The sequence below is a fragment of the Acanthochromis polyacanthus genome, chromosome 6 (genome assembly GCF_021347895.1).
Source record: "Acanthochromis polyacanthus isolate Apoly-LR-REF ecotype Palm Island chromosome 6, KAUST_Apoly_ChrSc, whole genome shotgun sequence".
Taxonomy (NCBI): Eukaryota; Metazoa; Chordata; class Actinopteri; family Pomacentridae; genus Acanthochromis; species Acanthochromis polyacanthus.
Genome location: NC_067118.1, coordinates 16,605,985 through 16,628,312, shown reverse-complemented (window position 1 = coordinate 16,628,312; position 22,328 = coordinate 16,605,985). Strand labels below are relative to the sequence as shown.

The window sequence follows — 22,328 nt, the reverse complement described above, 5'->3', positions numbered from 1 at the left end:
CAGTACAGGCTGCGGTAGCTGCTGCTTGGTAGCTGTGGTGTGTTCAGACACGTGTATGACCAAAAATTATTGTGGAATAAAGAGTTAAACTAAGGTGTTCTAATATCAGATTCATCCAACATGAAATGGAGCGATTTTTTTCTACATGCAGCCTTTATTATGAGTGAAAAAAACAGCGTATATAAGTGCGCTCCACATTTCGCGAGAAGACCACATTGTAAATAGGAAATACCGCACTACACCAAAGTTATACAAGTACTACATTACACCATTGTGGTTAACAAAGTAACTGCCTGTACCGGTTAGAGTGACACCAATACAGCTTAATGATCATTATGCACTAGCACAATGCTACCACTTGAAATCTGAACTAGCACACTCTTAAAAAAAGGCTGCAAAAGCGACCACCTTGGTCGCAACTTTATAAACTGCAATTGCCAAATGACAAAGGGTTCAATTTTGAATACAAGATGTGTGGCTATTAATTAATGAGACTCATGTTGTAACGTGTGTTTAATTTGAGCAAACTGAATCGTACAGGGCTTGTTTATGCCCATTGATCAATGTATACTATGTACTTAGGATATGCATATAATGGTTTGATTGACATGAGTCCAGTTGTACATTTGGCTGTAAATTTGATCCACTGTTTAAATTGAAGCTTGAATTTAAAAAAAAAAATCTGTTACATATCATCGTATCTGTCAAAACTCCTAATTAGGCTTTTTCCTACAATCGTTGAGTCAAAGTGCACACAAATGCTGGTCACATGTCATCTGCACTACAAAACATTAGTTTTGAAGACATTACGTGTTTATAGAAATTTGGATATCTCATTGTTTACCAGTTCGGAGCAATACCATTGCTGAAGGGTTTGCTCAACAGCAGGCCAACATCCACAGTAAAACCAGCAGTACACTACATCCAAAGGCACCAGTTCATAAACTTTCTGGAATGCAATGAGAACTAAAACACAGTCATTCACCAGCCCACTCAAAACTGACACTTGTTAACATGTCATATGATTGAATGTGCATCCATATGTTTCCAATTTACCTGCTAGTGTGCTTGTGGTGGACCAGCTGTGACATGACAAAATTAATGCAAGACAAGTCAATTCTCAGTTCAATCGACCATGCTTTTTTGCCAAGTGTACAAATAGAATTTCACAGGTGATGCAAAAGTTACACGTTTCATGCAGTCATTGTAGTTTTGTGTACTGATTTAACTCAATCTGCACAAAACATTCATGAACACTTGTATATTTTTAAGGTAAACATGGAAGGACGATTGTATGCATCAATCGGATTAATCATGGCTATATCTTTAGATCAACAGCCTGATGAAACCAGAATAACTGAACTTACACAGTCAGTAGCTTTTAGAACACTGACAGCAGTACAGGACAGTAAAGTAACAACTACAGAATATAAAACCCTACTTAGTGTCTGAAAGACATTAAATAGATCATGTCACAATAATGTTGTTCGTTTTATCTAGAACCTTCTTTTGCTTGTGTTAACATAATTTTTAGTAGATCTAAAGCTTTGTTTGTGATTTCACTGTTGGGACTACTACAACCGTGCAACAAGTCCTCCAATTCATACGACCACACAGGTCGTATGTAACGTGCACCGGAATACGACCCATGAGAGCGTATTTATGTTAGCGCCCCTATGGGGAAAAGGAACGCATTACGGGATTTAATTCGCGAAACAGCTTTTTCCTCACTTTCCCAACACGGGTTTAGGGTTGGGTTAGGGTTAGGATTTAGGATTAGACAATTGTCTGTTACATGGCACGGGCCTACCAAACCCAAATAAAGGTTGCCCCTCCATAAAGGAGAGGCAAATAATGGAATAGGGGCCTGCCCCTATCATGTCCAGTCCTCTCCCAGTCCAGACAACCCAAAAAGAAAACCAAAAAGAAACCTCAGAAAAAAAATCATCTGTGCACTCCAGGGAAGATTACACTACCTTTGTGTGGTTTTGAACCCAGGGTCCTCAGCTTGAGAGTCCAGGTTCAAACCAGTGAGCTATAATCTGTTTGTTCTAATTTTAACATAAGAGGCCTAAATAGTTAAGGTTAGGGTTAAAAAGGGGAAAGACACACAACCTAAGGCCCAGACACTCATCACTAATCCAGCTATCCTCATGAGGTTTTGAAGTTGAAGTTGTGTGGTTTTGAACCCTGAGTCCTGAGTCCTCAGCTTGAGAGTCAGGGTTCCAACCAGTGAGCTATAATCTGTTTGTTCTAATTTCACCCTGAGAGGCCTAAATAGTTAAGGTTAGGGTTAAAAAGGGGGAAAGACACATCTTAAGGCCCAGACACCCATCACTAATCCAGCTATCCTCATGAGGTTTTGAACCCAGAGTCCTCAGCTTGAGAGTCCGGGTTCAAATCAGTAAGCTATAATCCGTTAGTTCTAATTTTAACATGAGAGGCCTAAATAGTTAAGGTTAGTGTTAAAAAGGGGGGAAAAAAGACAACATCTTAAGACCCAAACCCCCATCACTAATCCAGCTATCCTCACAGGGTTTTGAACCTAGAGTTCTCCACCTAAACGTAGAGATTCAAACCATTACACTAACAGTTTTTTGCTTCAATTTAAACTTTTCACAGGCTCCAATTAATTAAGATTAGGATACAAAAAAAAGGTAAGGAATAGAATGCACAGTGAAGAAATAAAAAAGTAAGAGAAAAAAAACTTATTTTAATCAGGAGCGGGACTTAATCGAAGAACTAGGTATTGTTCTGTGGTAAAGATTCATAAAAGTGTCTTTTATGAGTGGGCCCTTATTGGGCCCCAACCCCGTCAAAGAAAAGGTAAGATGGGGTTCCAACACGGGTTTAGGGTTATGGTTAGGGTTAGTGTTAGATAAAAGTTTGTTCATGGGGACGTTTCACCTGTGACACCAGAGTGTCGATATTTACTCAACTGCTAGAGGTCACATAACGTCAAAATGTAACACTCGGTCGTAATACGGGCATGTACAGATGACCTGTGTGGTTTTTTGTTTGAGGACAGGCTCCAACCATGACTACACCTTGTTCCGGTGTAACGTGAAAGATCTCATGTTGTTGTAAATGTGCTGGCATTTGTCATATTTGACCATCTTTGTTAATGCTTTTAAAATGTGATTTTGTAAGTTGTATACTGGAACCTTGAGCCTGCCAGAGGGGCAAACAAGTGCGTGCATACAGTGAGCACAGCTATACTGATGACTGGCACAACTAATAACAGGTCAAACTGAAATGAAAGTGGGTATTTTTAATGAACGCCTTAACTTCTAAAGGTTTTATGATAAACTAGCCTGTAGCAACAGAAAGCTAAAATTTTACAATCTTTGGCCTCACATTTGCCTATTAATGTCCAACACTCTGACAAAACCATTCCACTCATGTTCCATAGGAAGCTTACTGAGTGAAGAAGAAAAAGGATTTGGATTGCTAAACCACAAAAGCTAAGAGTAAGGTAATGGAAGCCATAATGCAGAGGCCATCACTAATGGTCTAGTTAAATTCAATACAAGAATAGCTGGGTTGATGAAGCCACCATTTTGAATGAAGAGAGCTGCATGTTTAAGAGCATGGATAATAAGATAATAATGGACAAGCAAAGGCCCATGTATTGTCAGATATAGTGTCCTGGATGTTTTTCTGCGATGCTGTCAGGCACCAGGCAACAGACGTTTGACAAAAAATTGAATGCTGATACATTTAGCCTGTAATGGAATGTAAGTATGGGCGAAGCCTGCAGAACTGGCTCATGTCCACTGCACTGCTGTAGTGAGATGAACAACTGGGAGGGGTTGTGATAATGGGGGGAATGTGTGGTACAGGTGCACAAGGAGGTGCACCCACATTTTCTTTAATTATTATATGGTACTGTGTAAAAGTATAACTGCAATTGTTTTAATTGCCTAGCATTTAATGACAAATAAATAACTGAGAAATATATTCAGCAGACTGATAAGACTTTTCCCCCTCTCTCTATCCCAGGTGGACTTTATGATGGTGATGTTTGCCGAGCTTGGAGAAACATCTCATGAACCAGTTCTCCACCTGCTGCAGGTTCTCGGAGAGGTCCTCCATCTAGTAATAAATCTCCCGGAGAGCAGAACGACGACGAACATCACCCACTTTAGTCAAAGACAGTGGAGCTCCAGTCTGTCTGGAGAGGCACCTGAATGACAGTGAAACAGGACTGTTGTTCTCTTGGGTGAATAACAAATGATAAAACCTGCTCAGATGATTTTTTCAAATATACTCTGGGGAATCATGATGCTTGGCTCAACAGTTTTCCTCTATAAAAAGGTTTTAGAGTAGAACTTTTAAAGGTGCCAGTGTTCAATATGTTTTAAAATGGATAAGATCACTGCAGTGTCCTCCAAACTTCTGCATTTTTGGAATGGTTTTAAGTTGGATAAGACTGTTTTAAGTGAAACAACAAATCTGCTATTCCATAGGAGCATTTTTGCCAGACAATGTCCGTTGTGGCAAGTTAAAACACAGGGTTTTTTACTTAAAGAATTTCAGAGTTCAATACTGCAAAAGTACTCAGAGAGTGCAGACCTCCGCCAAGGATAGAGAGGAAAACAGGAAACCCATGCAGTAAAGGATCATGAGCTGGAATTGAACCTGCGTCTCGGACACAGTTCTGTTTATGAATCACCTTCTTAACCAGTTGAGCTATCTGGACACCTTGCTCCAATTTGTTGGATGACATACTAACCTATGACGTTTTTGTCATATTTTGGACCACATACTAAAACATACTAAAAAATTCAAAGTGATCCAGAATCCAGGATCCTTTCCTGATTGCCACCAAAATTAAATCAGCTCTTCCTCTTACCATAGTCTACATCCCCTCAAAATTACATCTGAATCTGCCCAGGCATTTTTGAGTTATCTTGCTAACAGACAGACAGACAAGACACACATGCCGGGTGTCACATAACCTCCTTGGCGGAGGTAATAAACTTGCAGTTGCGGGGTGATAGTCTCAGATAGTGTGGCGTAACAAGAAAAACCACTGCAACTTAAGGGAATATAATCGTGTCAAAAAATGATGAATATGCACATTTTTTGGTTAATGTTTAGGTGGAATTTGTCACTAGTGTTCTTACTAGGGATGGGAATTTCGACTAATTTCCGAACCGACTAGTCGCTAATTTTATTGGCGACTAGTCGGTTCAGAAAACTTGCAATTTAACCCTTTAAGGACCAAAGTCACAATATTGCGACAAGCAACATTGCTGAACATAACAAGCCATAGCTTCAAATATACTGCCTCATGTGCCTCATGTACTGTACACCAGGAGATGGCGGACATCTGGAACTTCAATCTGAGCATCAGTTGTGGGCGTGTTTTCATTCAAAGTTTTGGAGTTTACGGAGTTTGAAAACCGAGGAGACGAGACTCACCGTCGGAGCGTATCTGAGCACAAGACGGCACATTTTAAAGTGAGAAAACTCACCATACCGAGAGGTCTGGTCAACGCTGACAAAGTACTTTGTCAAGTAATGACTTACTCATATTCTGAAGAGGAATATTCACCCTCTGATGAAGATGTTCAGTTGTCCACTGAGACAGAAAGTGCCGCTGCGTCTGTGCGTAATGGCAGCGGGTCGGTGTGCCATGACAGTCCACGAGCAGCACATACTGAAGCCGATGCTTTGCTTCGGGGTGGTAGGAAGGGACGTGGTGGGTGTAGCTGGAGTGGTCAAAACACCGCTAATGATGAGGGGGATAGCAGGGGTTGAAAAAAGAGACAAGCATATGCTATTGGCAGGATCAACCAGGTAGCCCAGACGGGACGAGCGTGCGGCGCACGGCCGAGCGTAGAGCTGCATGACGGCACCCGGTTGGGGTGGGGGGGGCACACTAGCGTTTAACCGACCAGTAAAATACTAAACGTTTAATAAATGAGTAGGCGGTTAAACGATTAAACGACTAGTCCGCACATCCCTAGTTCTTACCCACAAAACTATGTGTATGTGAAAAACATCACAGAACCAGTCAGTTCCATCTCACTGTACTTACACCCCATGTTCTCTCCTTGTTGCTGTTGCCTACCTGAAGTTAACAACACACCAATGTGTTCTTGCGGCATAACACACGTTAGGGTGACTGTCAAAAATGCTGGAAATCTTGGACAATGCTTACGTAGTCACACAATATTACCCGATTTAGGTTGAACAATAACAGTTTTCTTAACTCCAATATTTTTATCAAATGCAAAATATCTTAAATAAAAGGCTTAACTGCAGGAAGGTTTTGTGGATAAACTGGACACCCAGACATAATAGCTGTGGTAGTACTTTGGCTACTTGTAGTACATTTGGTCACAGAAATCAGAACTAAACTAGTAAATGAGACTAAAGTAAGTATGTCGTGTCATTGCCAATAAAGACAGCAAGATTATCAACTGAAGCTACACCATCAAATATTGCACGAAAAGAGAAATAAAGTCAAACACCAACCTATGGACTCATCTGCTAGAAAAAGCAACAAACATGCTCAAAGAAACACTGCAATCTTGATTTTCTGATGTTAATGGACACATCACACATTCTGCTATTTTTGTTTTGTTTTTTAACCAGCAAAAGATATGATGCAGATAATGTACGACTTAAAGTACAAAAATTTAACCAACAAAAGATGACTGACTGAAGTAAATGGTCAGTCAGTGAGAGCCTTTTACTTCAGTCTTGTTGTGAAACAAGCATACTACTTTACATTGTGAACTACCAACCAGATATGTTGACAGAAATATCTGCTGTTCTCTCGGAGCGGCTGGGGACTCTCGCAGTCGACGCTGTTAAATGGTTAGTTATATGTCAGGGCTGCCACTGAAATTACATTGTACATTACAATGTATAGATTCAAGACAGTACTGCATTTAAAATCAAATACGCATGTACTTTTACACTCTTCTGACTAGCTTTTACATCATTACATAGTTTCTCATCAGGTGCTAGTTCGCAAAGTCTCTCCAGACTTCCCTGCTCTTTACAATAGATGTACAGTTAAACACAAGGAGTGTCATGTCAGAGGGGATGAAAAATCAGCACTATCACTGACCAAAGCCGCATAATCCAAAAATGTGAAATCCACAGACTAAGAATTTAATCCTATTCATATCCTGCACTCCTAGATTAAAAAAAGAAAAAAATACACATAAACGGATGATAATCCTTGTTTAATAACAAAGACCCTCTCCCAGTGCAAAAGGATAATTACTCAGGTTTCAGCACATGGTCATTATCTTATGGTGACACTTATCCTACTGACAAGCTCTACTGTGCACAAATGCAGTCTCAGATAATGCAATAAAGGTTTTCAGACAGGCTGTCATAAATGACTTGTTTCCACATATAAGCATCAACAAATGTTTTAGAAATGTCCACAGACTATGCCATCACTGTCCACCAGGGCCACACGACAGTGTAGAATGCATTCAGGGAGTCAGTATAGTGTGTGTCACATCTAGGTCACACAAGCTGATCAACACTAAATGAAGCTTTTATAATGCTTAGTTTGATAACTAGATGATCTCTGATGTGCAAACAGGTTGCTCTCAAACCGAAAACCGTTGCTGACAAAACTTTAACCACCATCATTGTCCAGTACTATGCGTACACACATCTTATATAGTCATTGGTTTACAAGGTGTGCACATAAAGTCATGAAGTGCTGGGCCACTTTTTACACAAACTAATAACACGATTAATCACAGCAAAATCTTAAATTTCCTTGAAACTGAAACATTACAGAGGCAGAAGTTAGATGGCTGTCTTGTGGTGGTTTTTGTTCTGCATTAATAATATTGAATCAACACTTGATAAGTGCATGGTGCCACTGCAAATATGCAAAATGTAAATGAACAAAAGTACAAATGCACACAATCAAATCCACATGACACTGGCAAGAAGCACTGAGGCTGGTCTGTAAGGCACAAAGGAGAATTAAAAATATGGAAGGCTTTGAGCAAAAGTCATATCTATTCGAATAAAGTATTCTGACAAAAGAAACAGTGGAAAAAACTAACTGCAATCAAAACTTGAAGAATTGCCATCACTGGAGCTCTTTTTAATTTTTGATGCGTTTTTCTTTATCTGTTCATTCACATTTAGTTGCTAATTCTTGTCCCAATTTAGAAAAATACATCCAATATCTCTGAGGTGTGGTTATAGATGTTTCAAATCAGACATTAAGTTTAAAATCAACATTTGTAAATCATATGTGTATTTCTTACAAATCAAGTCATACAACTATTTACTTTAGTTGCCATGTTCGCAGGTATTCAGGTACACTGTCAAGATGTACAATACCCCTTTCCCACCATGTTGTCCTGTATCTTAGGAGGTGCACATACAGGATTAATCGGACCAGTAATTCTATCAGCCTTAAAACGTTGCAATGCATATGCGTTCTATACATTTTTAAGATAAAGGTAATGAAATACATCTAGCTTGCCAAGCCTGAACCCATCCGATGCTCGGCAGCTGCCTCTTTCTGTCTGAGAAAAAGCGGTGATGAAAAAGGCTTTGAACGCCATCTTGTTCATTGCAGCTGCTTGGGCCCTGAATACAGGAACCCATTCATTCGAGGAGGCGGAGGGAGGGGGCACACTGGCAAAATGAATTCATCTTTGTGAAACAGTAAATACGACTATCTCGTTTAGAAAATACGGAGAATTCCCCGGAACAATTACAAATCAAAAATATGCATCAGCGGATACTTTAAACATAGCGTGTCAACACTGCTGGCCGATAAGTTGGTAAAGGCGGCAGGCTACATATATCTCGCCTCGGTGCTGGAGGAGGCGCTCGGCGCGGCTTCCTGCGACAGCACGTCTAACTCGCTGCTAACCCATCCTGAGAAATATTTACCACTAAATAACAATCTTCGGTTTCGTTTCTTGTTATTTAACACCTTACGATAGTGTAACGACAAGAATTTGATTCTTCAAAGTGGAGAAAGCGTGCCCTTTTTCCGGACTAGAGCTCGAAATACTATGGAGCACCGCGGCCCGATGGGGCATGGTTACTGTAGCTGCTAACAACTTGCCCTGCGACAGCCCAGTGATCAGGATAAACAGATTGTCAAAATCCAATTAGACAATCTCGTTTCCATATCATTAAAACAAGAAGTTCAAATTAAGGTCGAGTTGTGTGTTCGCAAACTGACGCTGGTTTAGCACTCATGGCTATTTCCACAGCCGTGCTCGTCATTTCTCCTCCCGACTATTACAGCTGTAGTTCCACCTGGTAATCGATGCAAATTTGTATCATATCAAGGAACCGCGTATTGTAAGAAAAACGAAACAATCTAACGAATGAGCTCTTTGCTTTTTTACTGTGTCAGTGGATGGATGGCTCTGAAGACTAAACGTGGGAATGGGAACATATCGATGTAATATACAGTAGCCATAATCCATGACGGTTTCGATTCATTCAATTTAGTGCCAATGGTTCAACTAAACGGTTTAAACAAAACTTGCCCAATAAGTGTCCACAGCTCGGAATTTGGGCATTACCTAAATAATGTACCGATGACAAATATTAACGTTTCATTACAGAGTTGTAGATAAAAGCGGTACTCAAAAACCCTGTTCATATTTACTACAAATAGAGGAATGCTGTTCTGGCTACCATATTTGTAATATACAGACCCAGATCTGCCATACCAGGCTGCAAACGTAGGCTGTAGCCACTGCTGGCTAACTTGTATGGACTGGCTACGGAATAGTGGGGGTGGTAGTGATTCTGTTGGCGAAGTAGCCATTTTTAGACTCCCTTCGTTGTCAATTCCATGATGCTAGAGATTTTCAATATGTGTGGAAGTAAATCCAAACTGTGTTCACATTTCTTTCAGTTATGCAAGTTTAAGAAGTTGCCACCAAGTGGTATTATCTTGAACAGCTTGTCTAGGTTTAGCCAACAGTAATCTGAAAATAGCAAATATGCGAGCAATTAGCTTACCATGTAATCACTTGCTATCTATCGAGCAAAAAATGTGGGCCGCCAGGCAGCTCCAATATGCTGGCGATTCTAGAAATATGCACGGTGTTTAATGCACCGTGGATTTAAAAATTGTTCGAGTAAATGAAGTGCTGAAGCAACAGTGACACAGTTTAACGCAGACAGCTAATATTTCAAGAGAGGGAGAAAGACACCCGGACGTTGGAGATGGGGTGCTAGCTAACCTAACGAACTGTCACAAACTACCCCGCTAATTAACGTTAGCACAGGCCATTAACCCCCACCCTGCCGGGCAGAACAATTACATGTAAATATCGTTCTGATTAACGGACAACTATGTGAATGCAGTGCGCCGAGTTTCTGTAACAGTGACCCCCACCCACCGTCTTGGCAGAGACTAGCTAGCGGCAGGCTAACGGCAGCTAACTACGGAGGAGCCACTCAACCCAGTTTAACCCTTTTCGTTCATCTTCACTGCTCGACAGGCTAGCCAACTTGCACAGACACTTTATGCATTTCCTGAAGCGCAATTTCAAATATAAATACATGCCCTTACCCGCTTTCAGTCGAGAGTATCCGTTGTTTATATCACATTGACTGGAAACGGCAAAATCTTGACTCTCCTCTCTCCGCCCAGGCGCTCAGATTTAGCTAGTTTAGCCACCGAGGAGCGGCACTCCCCGAACCCAGTTTTTGACCCGCCGAGGGGGGAGACACACCGGCACAGAGGCGCAGAGACAAGGCGCTGTTCACCCAGACAGACGTGTCAGAGTCCTGTTTGAGCGCTCCTCCGTTTCAACACAAATTCCAACTCAAAGCAAAAATCCCTTCTTGTCTTTCCCACCGTCGTCGTCCCTCTTTATCTTCCTTCACGCCAGGATCTCAGTCGCTTCTTCCTCCGGCCATCAAACAGCAGAGATGGGCGCGGTAACCCTGCATTCAGGTCTGGGAAACCCCACGTTACGGCAGCGTCACAACGCACGGCGAAGGGTCGGCGACCACTCCGACAGATCAGGAAATACTGCCATCTTTGGTAACACCAACACACCTAGACAGCACTTACCTGGCAGAACACAGCGGCTAATCCTACAAATTAGTTCATTTAAAGATTTGAAATTAAATACGATCCGAGATCTGGCGAGCCAAAGTCAGCTGCAACACTGATTTCCAACCACGGGAGACTTCAGCAGTTGCCAAATGAGGCATGAAAAGATTGTACTGGAACGAAAAGTAGCATTTCAGTTTTGTTTATTAAAAAAAATACGCTTGTATTTTGAGTCAGGTCACTAAAACATTTTAGAGCTACATTTTAGGATTATGGTTTAAAAACAGCAAGGGACTGAACAGGGAAAAAGAACGAAAACAAATGAGCTACACCTTTAAAAGTAGCCTTTAAAAATAAGACAAACTGTTGCTGTATTTGTTAAATAGCTAATGGTCAAAACTGATACTTCATAGAAATAAACAGTAAATTGTTTAAGTAACAACAGATAATTGATACATGGTTTAAATCCTCCCTGGTAACTGATACATTTAAGAGATAAATGGTGGACGAGTCTAGCCTCTGCCTTTCTCAGTGCTGGAAATACAAACTGAAAGAAACCGTTTCCAACATTAACAATGTTACAATAATGTTTATACCACAGGTTGCTGGCCTGCACAGTTTTGCGGCTTGTGGAGGGAGTGCTTTCACTACAATTTACCACATACTATTCATTTAAAACAAATAATAACAGAAATGGCTGTTGTATATTCAAGTTTCATTAACATGATTTTATCTTACCATCAGACATTCTAAAATATCAACTGAATATGCTCCGAGTATCTCAAAAGCTGGATACTTGTCTAAGAGAGGCTTTACTTACAGAAAGTCTGACTTTCATGTCAGTACACAACTACTACTTCAAACCAAAAACACTGGCTCATTCTCAAAACAGATGAATGTGATTCATAGCTACCAGCATACATGATTAAACACACAAACACATACGACGTGTGCTGCTGATATAAAAGTTTTAATTTGACTTGTAGTTCAGTTACAAAAACTATAAATCAGTAGGCTAATTACTCATGAAATCATTATTTAAACTCTACCTCTGTCAACAGAAGTTTGATCCATTTAAGCTATTGTTGAACAATTTGTTGACAAATTCAGTTCTTTGGATATTACCTTTTGCCATATTTTATGCAGTGATGCCCATGGGCTCTAGTTCAAGTTAAGGAATCAGTAGGGATTTGCTTCCTATGCTGAGTGTTTGTGGGTGGATCGTCACTGCAGCACAGAGATGGCTTGATCATTATCACCAGTAGTCTAGGTATAGTGCTCAGAGGAGGGTTAATGCTCAGCGGGTTAAGGCGTTACTTGGAGACATGGAACACTTTGCCGTCCTCTGAGACAACAAAGTGTACATGGGCTTGGTCTGACGGGGGACACAACAGCATCATCGGCTTTGGTTTGAGAGAAGAATGCTCCTGAGAGAGTGCTGCTCTGTCTGTTTGTGTCAGATCTGTTAGGTACTGTCTTTTTAACAGTCGCCTTTTAAACTGATGGCCATTTTTGTGGTTTGGTTTAACTTGAATTTATTTACTCAGGAGAAGCCTGATTGGAATGGAGTGTGAGATGGACAGCAGTCAGCATGTATCATGATCAATTTGAATTCTGATATATACTTTTATATATGCACATAATCATTTATTTGAATGCAGTGATTAGTGAGAAATTCCAATAATGCTAATTATTGGACCCAAAAAGCATTAAAAGTAAGAGTAAATGTGCTCTCTGTAGGTGTCCCTCCCACTTCTGTAAACATTAAACCTGTAGGAGGAAACTGGACAGCTGAATTGTATAGAGAATCCTCTCCACCTTAGTGCATTAGTAGACCTATGATTAGAAGTATTTCCAGAGTAAATGTACAGCATTGTATCATGAGTGCATATGCATGTGAGATAAAGCCTCCCATAACTCATTCACTCATTTTTGTAGGTGTACCTACAGGTGTAATTCTTTAAAAAAAAATATTATGGTTATGGATTATATATCATACTTTAGGTGTCTTTTTATGTATTTAAAAATCAGTGTTACATAGACAAAGTACAGTTTATCAGATAGTGTTCTGGGTGTTTGTTTCCACTGGGACTCATCTGCCCAAGTTAATGCTGCTGAGATTTAGTTGCCCCTGGATACACCCCTGCCTGTCTGCATATATGTGTTGTGAAGCTTCTTTAGCAGAGCTTCAGTGCACCCAGGGGAGAAAGCATGTTGTCTGCATTCAGCCATTTGATGAGGACAGAGAAACAAGAGCAGTCCACACCTTGATGTGAGGGTAAAGTATTAGAATAAACTCTAATTTAGCTATGATAAATAGGATATGATAAACTGTGTGGGTTACTTTCATGATTTTATTCTGCATTTTGTTTAGTAACAAACATTCAGTTATTTTTAGAACGTATAACATTCAGTGTATGATGATGACATATACATCAGCCTATAAAGACTGCAGGTTAACATGGTTGCAAAGGGTTTGCCAAATTTTGTTCATTTTTGAAATAATTAGTGTATTACAGAGGTAGCTGCTGATGAAGTCAGAATTAACTGGAAAATGGTGTGTTCAAATACAGTGTAAATATAATTTATGGACATGAGCTTCAAGAAAGTCAACTTTTGAAGCATTCACTCTCCTGCATTTATTTAGTGTAGTCACATTTGCTAGCCACTCAAATACCAAGAAAGACAAACCAACACTACCCGTCAGCAGAGCAGAGTCTGTAAGTAGCGCTATCTCACAGTATTAGTGAGAGATCAGCAGATAAATCAGATTAGAAAAAGAGATGAAATAGCAACATAAATATTGGCTAATATCATCTTATACATTTCATAAAACGAGTGACATTACATGAGGCTAAGCTCATAATGACCTTGCTTTTTATAGGCAGGTTGGTGTCCAGTAATCTGATTTAGCATAATCTCCTGCAATCTCTGATAAATGCTTACGGCATGTATCTCTGAGAGAGGCCAGATCCTGCTGGTCCACTGTGAGGCATTACTGACATCTGCTGTTAACACACGCAGGCCCGAGTTCACAGGGTGGGACGGCTCTTGTAGTTCAATAAGTGAGGATTTGATTGAACTGCAGGAGTAAAGCTGGAAAAAAAATCAGTCCTGACTGTTGTTAGAACATGTCAAACATCCTACCGCACTGATGACTCTCAAGTTATTAAAGAAACTGTTTAACTGTGTGCACAGCAGTTAATGTAATTAGAACTCGCCTCTATGCAGGTCAAATATTTACTTCTGTCTCATATATTAATTAGAAAGCTCCAAGGATTTATATGTGTTTTACTTACATGCCATCCATATATATTAGATATGGAGTATGTAAATGTTTAGTGGGGAAGAGGCTGCTTAATAATTAGCTTTACTGGAATCTACTAGACTATTGACTCATCTTGAGATTCACAGGCCACTGAAGCTGAACTTGTTCTTGAGTTTCTATTTTACAAACTGGAACTGACTCTGAATTCCGTCTACATTCAGAAAAGGAACAAGAATGGGTTATCGTCCAACTAGGCCTGCGAACAGCATAGAATAGACATACATAGTGAGAGAAATTTATATATTAGTTTAGTATATATAATGTACAAACAGTATACACCGTCTCTGACAGTAGTGGACAGGATGAAGGGAGACAAACATAGGCAGGGTTGAACCTTAAGTCACCGTACGGTTCCCAGTGTGTCTTTTAAACCTCTTTCACACCAAAAGTACAACTTGTGTTTTCCATTTGTGTGTCTGGATCAACGTATCTGAACCAGGTCCTCTGCTTTCCTCTGCTGACTGGCCTAAAGACTGTTGGGCTTTGAAGAATCTACCACACTGGCTGAAGCACAAACCATAAACCTTCTGCTCCGCTAATGAGCTAGATATTAAACATATATATATATATATATATATATATAAATATATAATACAACACCACAGCTACAACCTACACACCACTGAATTTTATGTGTGTGTATATATATATATATATATATATATATATATATATATATATATATATATATATATATATATATATAAATATATATTTGATCACAATACCCACCTATAATCACCAAAACTCTGTCATATGTTACATGTTGCCAATAAGACCACATGAAAACAACAGGCAGATGAAATATCCATCCATTATCTATACACTGCTTTGTCCTATGTAGGGTTGTAGGGGGCTGGAGCCTATTTCAGCTGACTGAGAGTGAAGGCAGATTACACCCTGGACAGGTAACCAGTCCATGACAGGGCCACAGAGAAAGACAGACAACCAAGCACACTCACATCCACACCTATGGACTATTTAGAATCACCAATTAACCTCAGCATGTTATTGGACTGTGGGAGGAAGCCGGACAACCTGGAGAAAACCCACGCATGCACAGGGAGAATGTGCAAACTCCATGCAGATAGAGCCCAGGTCCAGGCTGGGATGTGAACCAGGGATTTTCTAACTGTAGGGTGGCAGTGCTAACCACCAAGACACTGTGCAGCACCACCTTTTCCCCTTCAAATTCATGAAACCCAGAAAACTTAAACACCTCAATTCAGTAGCAAACACAAGCTGCTATTTGTGGAGATGTAGTCTGGGATACTCACATCCCGTCTTTTAACTGAAGTTCATATTGTACCGAAAAGAAAACAGGTGACCCAATTTCTGAGGGATCAGGTGCTTTCATAGAACACACAGAGATATGCAAATAAGCTACATTTAGCTAAAGGATGAAATCACTGACCACCGACAGTTTCTGAAAGGTGACGGTGATACTACTACTTGGATTGATGCTGCTACTAGCTAATATTTGGACCACAAGCTTCTATCACTGTTATTAGTACCACCGCTATAACAGTTCCATCAATAAATAAGCTCACAGCTGGAAATACAAATACATCAACATGCTAGTATAGTATGTCTGAGTAACAGGTTTTACTTTCATATGTAGGTTTTACACCAAACCACTGTTTTTCATCACAGAGATTAATCTTTCAACTGCTCCTTGTTTGACCTCACTGTGAACTCGGCCTCCTTTCAATTCACAAGCCCAGTACCAGCAGTGCTATAGTATCCATCTGCTGGCTTACATCAGTTGACACGCCCTGGACTGTGGTGGTTAAAATACTGCTGCTTACTTGGCCTCACCTTCACCCCCTGGTGGTGTAACTATGTTCTACAGGCAGGGCCTTCAGTAAATTACAAATGGACTACAAAGGGTGGACAAGGTATGTTCTGGGTTTAACTGTTCAGTTTTTCGCTTAAGTATTGTGTTGGGGAAAGTGTTGGGCCTACTTTGAACATAAGGACCGTTGTTGTTACCCTTCCTCTGATTTGGAAGTCCCATTAGTCTGTATCTGCAAATCCACTTGTGTATTTCAAGGAAATAACAAACCACCCAGGTTATGTCCCCAGATACATGGTCATTGTAGACTACCAGGTTTTTCTAGTCTTATCAGAATAATAGCTATTGTAAATAACAATACAGAACTGTTGATTGATTTGACCAATTTTTTCAACATGTTAAGGCGAAGAACCCAAACGGGCTCAATTAAATTCTAGCTGTATTCCGCCATCCATCATAAATCACATGTTTATTTGTAGACAAAGAGAATAATAAATCAATGCAACATGTCTGCAAAATGTTCTCATTTCCTGTACACTGTTACGAATGTGAGTACTGCAATTCCTTGTCTTCCTTTTGTTGTAATGTGATGAATCTCTGTTACAGTATTGCCAAATGTTTTTACTGTTTCCTGTGCAAAGTTGCACGTGGCTAAAATCTAATGCTTGGAAACTGATGACAAGGCAGTCACGGTTGTCACTTCACCTCTTATAAAGTCTGTGCAGGCTGTATATTTTGCCTCATTGTGTTTGTATGAATGTATCTGTCCAGTAGTAAATGACCACTACAAACTTGATTTATGTGGGGATTTTGTTACTGCTGGACAACAAAATTAGATGACAACTTCATTTGAAAATGAAATAATGGTGAAAATTTATAATAAACAATAAGTATGTTACCATTTTGTATGTAATAAAAAATTTTGAACCCAAAATTAAGCCAGCAGCTTTTTTATTTTTAAAGTTTTGCACATGGTGGGAAAACTGAGCACAGCAAAGGCAAACTTTTGCAATGCATAGCGTGTATTTACAGTATAAATAAGAATGCAGGCCCTACAGTAGAAACTCAGTGCAACAGAAGTCAATGCATGTTTCATTATCAGCATTCAAATCTTTCATTCTTATCATATCCTGTATGTCCACCAGACACCCTACCCTCCAGTTTTGCCTCAGTGATTACAGTGTTTTCAATTTTGTGTCAGTGATCACAGATGCATTAGTGGTGTAGTAGGAGGTGAAGTCATTTCAGTTGTATACTTTATTGTGTGTGTGTGTGTGTGTGTGTGTGTGTATTTACAAATATCAAAGTATGTGGATGTCAAATAAGATCCTCAGACAAAACATTTAATAAAGAATACGTGTATTTGTTGATGTTGGTTATACACAATATATCACATGCTTTTATGTATTTTGTCTGTGTACGTGAGAGTAGACTTCCCACTGGCCACAGTCCAGGCATTGTAGAGGTCAGTCAGCACACATGGACACTGAAGCCATCAGGGTGACTCTGTAAACATTCGTCTCGTCGCCCTTTACAGCGAGAGGCACACACAACTGCACCACCTCATAGGGCTGTAACACACACAGACATACACGCTCATCAGGGCAGTGCACGTACAGAAATGCCTGAAGTACAAGTGAAGTTCAAAAATTAGGACACATGACTTAAAGGACTGATGGTGATGTTGATGTTAAAGCTGCTGATACAAGATATTTTATGCCAGTACTATAACCTTCAAATGTTCTCAGTACAAAATTTGACCAGGCGCCAGTGCTTTTACCATATTTTTTTATTGTTATGGTTACAGAGGCTGAGAAAAGATGAAACAGACATTACTAGAATGCGAAAACACTGAGGTAATAACATTTACTTGCAGCTTGTGATAAAGCTATATGTCAGTGTAGGAAAGTAGGGGATCCTCATATCTGTTGTAGATTTCATCAGAGCAACTATCACAGACGTATCTATAGGCTATTACTGATTTGTGAAAAGCTATGTAGCCTCTTCTGTGAAAAAAATGTGCAGCTGACTGCATAACAACAGTAAAAATGATGTCCTGCTCACCTTATATCCACTGTGAGGAGTCCATGTGATGGTGATGGTGCGTTTGTGGCTTGCCTCCACGTTGCCTTTGCAGGGCTCCACAGTGAAGCCATGCTGCTGCAGGGATGTCATGTTATCCCAGTAAAACTCCCCACTCTGAGAAAACCAGACAAAAGACGATTTGTTCAAAAAGACAAGACTGTTTTTTCAACCTCTGTAGGGATAACACAGGGGAACACTTTTTCAGTAACTTTGAGTTGCATTGGATATTTTAACTGATTCTGAAGGAGTTTTAGGCGCTGATTTCAAATCTGAAATTAGTTTTTCTCTACAAGCTCTAGTTTGTATGCAATTTGAGGTTAATGAAATTGTACAAATGTGAACTTGCGTAAACCTCTTCCCCAGGCTGAACTGAATGATTTAGTGCGGGATTTAGGTCTTTCAAAGAAAGCAGCAGAACTTTTGGCATCAAGATTACAAGGCAGAAATCTTGTTGATCACTCTGTTAAAGTATCATATTTCAGAAAGCGTGACCAGCTTTTTGTGACCTTCTTTTCAGAAGACAGACAGTTTGCTTACTGCCATGACATCCCAGGGCTTCTCAAAGAACTGGGTGTACCTTACTATAGTCCTGCTGAATGGAGACTCTTTTTAGACAGTTCAAAATGCCATCTAAAGTGTGTTCTTTTACATTAAAAAATAAATAAAAATGTCAAATTGCATAAAATCTGTAGCTTGCAGTCAAAAACTGACTTCAGATTTGAAATCAGCACACTCAAATTGACTATAGAAAAGTCTTTTTTTAAATGCAACAAAATGAGTGTTCCCCAGTGTAATTGTTCAATAATTATATTTAACATTATAACGTTAGTATGACAAATCCCTGCTTCAGTGAAGTTTTTTACTTTCCCATGAAGAATTACAGTAATAAAACACGATGCAGCAACTAATTGCATTATTTGAACCTGATGTTTCAGTGTCGATATCTGATGTCATCACAGTACCTTCTTAGTGGACTGAGTGGAGCGGATGCAGCCCACCTGCAGCTCCCTGACTGCAGGTGTGATGACACCTGCACAGTAGTTAGCCTGCAGGGTCACCAGCAAAGGGATACTGGGCCTCTCCACCGCTTCTGACTCTGCTAGATACATCAGAGTTTTGCAGGTTTTTAATCATTTTACAACAGAGTATAAATCTTTGCTACTTTTTACTGGAATCTGGCGACACGGTTCATTTACACCACAGCTATCCATTTTAGAAAACAGTGCTAGAGCATTGTAAAAATCTGATGTTTTTTATAAAGCACTAGTGGCAGATCAAATTTTGCAATTGTCCAAAACTATAAAACATTTGGATTTTTTTGGGCCTTTATTAAAGTGAACAGTGAGACGGGAAATATGGGGAGAAGACTCGGGGAAGGACATGCAGCAAATGGCTGTGGGTTGGACTCAAACTCATGGCCGCTGTGTTGGGGACTATAGCCTCTGTTTATGGGTCTCCCGTTCAACCCATTGAGCTGCCAAAGCACCACACTCGTGTTTACAACACCTACAAAACTAATCACATTCTGATCTTCACAGACAAGCTGGTCTGTCAAAAGTCTTCTTGGTTACATTCTAGATATACATTGGCTTCCATTCAGTTATTGCATTAAACTGATCCTATAAATATAACTATGAAACAGTTTTGCGGATTGTTTTTGAATGCTTTCTACACATTTTTACATTATTGCAGTGCAGAGGAGTCAAATTCAATCAACTCTTAAATAAAGTTGTCAGTCCAGAAATAAGCATACAACTCTGTTAAGACTAAACTGAGTGACATTTTTGGAACGTTTGGGTCCTGTGGACATACATTTGGTGCTGCACACAAACCCTTGCATACATGGGCACATGACATGGGCATTACACAGACCCTTGCAACCTTGGCAATATCGAAGCTATAAATTGGAATTATGTGCATTATCAATCAATGGGAATAAGACATTAACATTTGAGAAGTTTGAAGACTGCTAACTGATTTTCTTACAATGGTTTAATAGAAAGCGTACATAGCACACATTGCAAAATTGTAATCAAGCACACAGAGTTATGATCCTTTGATACTTGCCTAAAAATATGCAAATTTTAACAATGCAGATTTTACCAGAAGTGAATGGGAACTCTGCTTCTGGGACATAATCAGACCAAAGCTTCAGGTGCTGTCCAATGGCTGATGGTGCTTTAATGCATTGATACCTCCTTGATTTAGCAAATTTACTAAACCCTCATCTAGGAGGGGTGCTTAGTTTCACAAATGGATTTTGTGGTGAAATATGATCTGACTGCTGGTGAGAAGCACGTGGGCTGACAGCATGCTATGATTACCATGAATTAATTCATTACATATGCTGCCCTTACTCACATAAATCATGGAATCTGTCTGGATGATATTACTCATCTCTACAGTGTTGATCACATAATTTCCTGCCTCGCTAGAGTCTTCAGTACCGTTTGAGTACGCTTTGACTTGATTCCACGGATCATTTTCACAGATGAACAGTGCAGAATAGATCTGCTACACACTGACTATGCATTCCCAGGGTTTTTTCCTGGTTCATCATGTGCTACTGTGAGGTGACTGCACATGACAGCACGCATCACTGGTTCACATACAGTAAAGGAAATAAGTCAGTGTTACCTTTTATGGCAGTAATCGATGTATTTTTCTGTTTTTGGACCACTGGATAACTAGAAATGTCCAATATGCTTTAGAAAATGAAACAGAATTAACAAAGCTTTTTGTCACTGGTGATGTTCTCTTACATCCTGATTAAAATCTCTCTGGGGGGGTGTTAAAACCTCTTTTTGGAGGGTGCCAAAATCCCTCGATGCAGGTAAAACCCTAATTTTATTTGGCTACATTGTTTCCATCACACCAGAAATAATAATGCTGATGAGGAGATGAAGGCGGAGGCTTTGTTACCTGTGAGCTGAGGTTGATCTGTTATTAGCGAAGGGAGGAGGGACTCAATAGGCACAGTCAGCAGGTCTCCTCCAGATACATACATGTTATGTAAAGAGGCCGCACCTTTCAGATCCAGCACACACACTTTACTCTGGGAGAGAGGGATGGCAAAGGGTTAATGTTGTTACATCACGGAGGCCAAAGTGAGAAGAGGACATGCGGAGTGAAGTCGATCGGAATAACGTGACTGTATTGAGGGCAGCACTATGCAGGGACCGGGTGATCCCTTTTACAACCAGTGATTCAAGGCAAGGACATAAAGACAAGTGTTCCAGGGCCAAAGTGTGTGTGTGTGTGTGTGTGTGTGTGTGTGTGTGTGTGTGTGTGTGTGTGTGTGTGTGTGTGTGTGTGCGTGCATGTGTTCTCATGTGTGCCATTGAGCTGACCTTATTCTTGAGCATTATAGTGAGTTTGTCAGAATAGTTGACAGACAGGTGGTCTGGCTGGAAGGTGATGGTAATGTCTTGGCTCTGTCCTGGAGCAATGCTGCCCTCTCCTGGCACCACACTGAACACACTCAGCCCACTGTAGTTTTGGCTCCCTGTACAGGATACAGAGTATAATGCCGTGACTGTACCAGTTAAAGTTACATCTGCTGTTACTACTGCTGTTAAAACAATACAGTTCTGAAAATCATAAAAATTTGAAGTATCTTCTTGCAGAAACAGATGAATCATCCATCCATCCATTCTCTATACACCGCTTTATCCTCACTAGGGTCACGGGGGGGCGCTGGAGCCTATCCCAGCTGACTCGGGCGAAGGCAGGAGACACCCTGGACAGGTCGCCAGTCTGTCGCAGGGCTACAGATGAATCAGTGATTAAGAAATATGTGTATTTAATACACATTGTGAGATCTGTTTTTGTTCAGTGATTCTTTTTCATGAGGTTGTAAAAATATCAGCTGCAGTAAAAGCATGTTGCTGTCACTGTATATTACAACAGAAAGCGGTTCTTAACACATGCTGCTGATTATTGAACTCAGAATTGTCAATTTACTTCTCATTACAGCATTTTTTGCGCATTATATAGTAAAAAATAAACATTTTAATATAATGGTTTGAACTTGATCTAATCTGTGTACTATTGAAGTATATGAAATACATAAACAGAAAGATTAA

At 40.0% G+C, this 22,328-nt stretch overlaps 2 protein-coding genes across 5 annotated transcripts in view; both read right to left on the bottom strand.

The window, feature by feature from the left end:
* The window catches only part of gnb1a (guanine nucleotide binding protein (G protein), beta polypeptide 1a), a 41,270-nt gene extending 30,317 nt beyond the window's left edge, over window positions 1-10,953 (bottom strand). Inside the window, exon 1 of the mRNA XM_051949407.1 lies at window positions 10,547-10,953. The gene's annotated coding sequence lies outside the window, so the exon portion shown is untranslated. The remainder of the gene's footprint in view (window positions 1-10,546) is intronic.
* A 6,139-nt stretch (window positions 10,954-17,092) lies between these two features.
* Window positions 17,093-22,328, bottom strand: part of cfap74 (cilia and flagella associated protein 74) — a 69,554-nt gene continuing 64,318 nt past the window's right edge. For 2 of the 4 annotated variants that reach the window (XM_051949340.1, XM_022213993.2), the window contains exons 34-38: window positions 21,594-21,748; window positions 21,166-21,298; window positions 19,206-19,342; window positions 18,223-18,357; window positions 17,093-17,729 (exon numbers count right to left, since the gene is read on the bottom strand). In XM_051949340.1, the coding sequence (XP_051805300.1) occupies window positions 17,625-17,729; window positions 18,223-18,357; window positions 19,206-19,342; window positions 21,166-21,298; window positions 21,594-21,748 (665 nt within the window). In that variant the 3' untranslated portion in view covers window positions 17,093-17,624. The remainder of the gene's footprint in view (window positions 17,730-18,222; window positions 18,358-19,205; window positions 19,343-21,165; window positions 21,299-21,593; window positions 21,749-22,328) is intronic. The other 2 variants (XM_051949341.1, XM_051949342.1) reach the window with 1 other exon arrangement.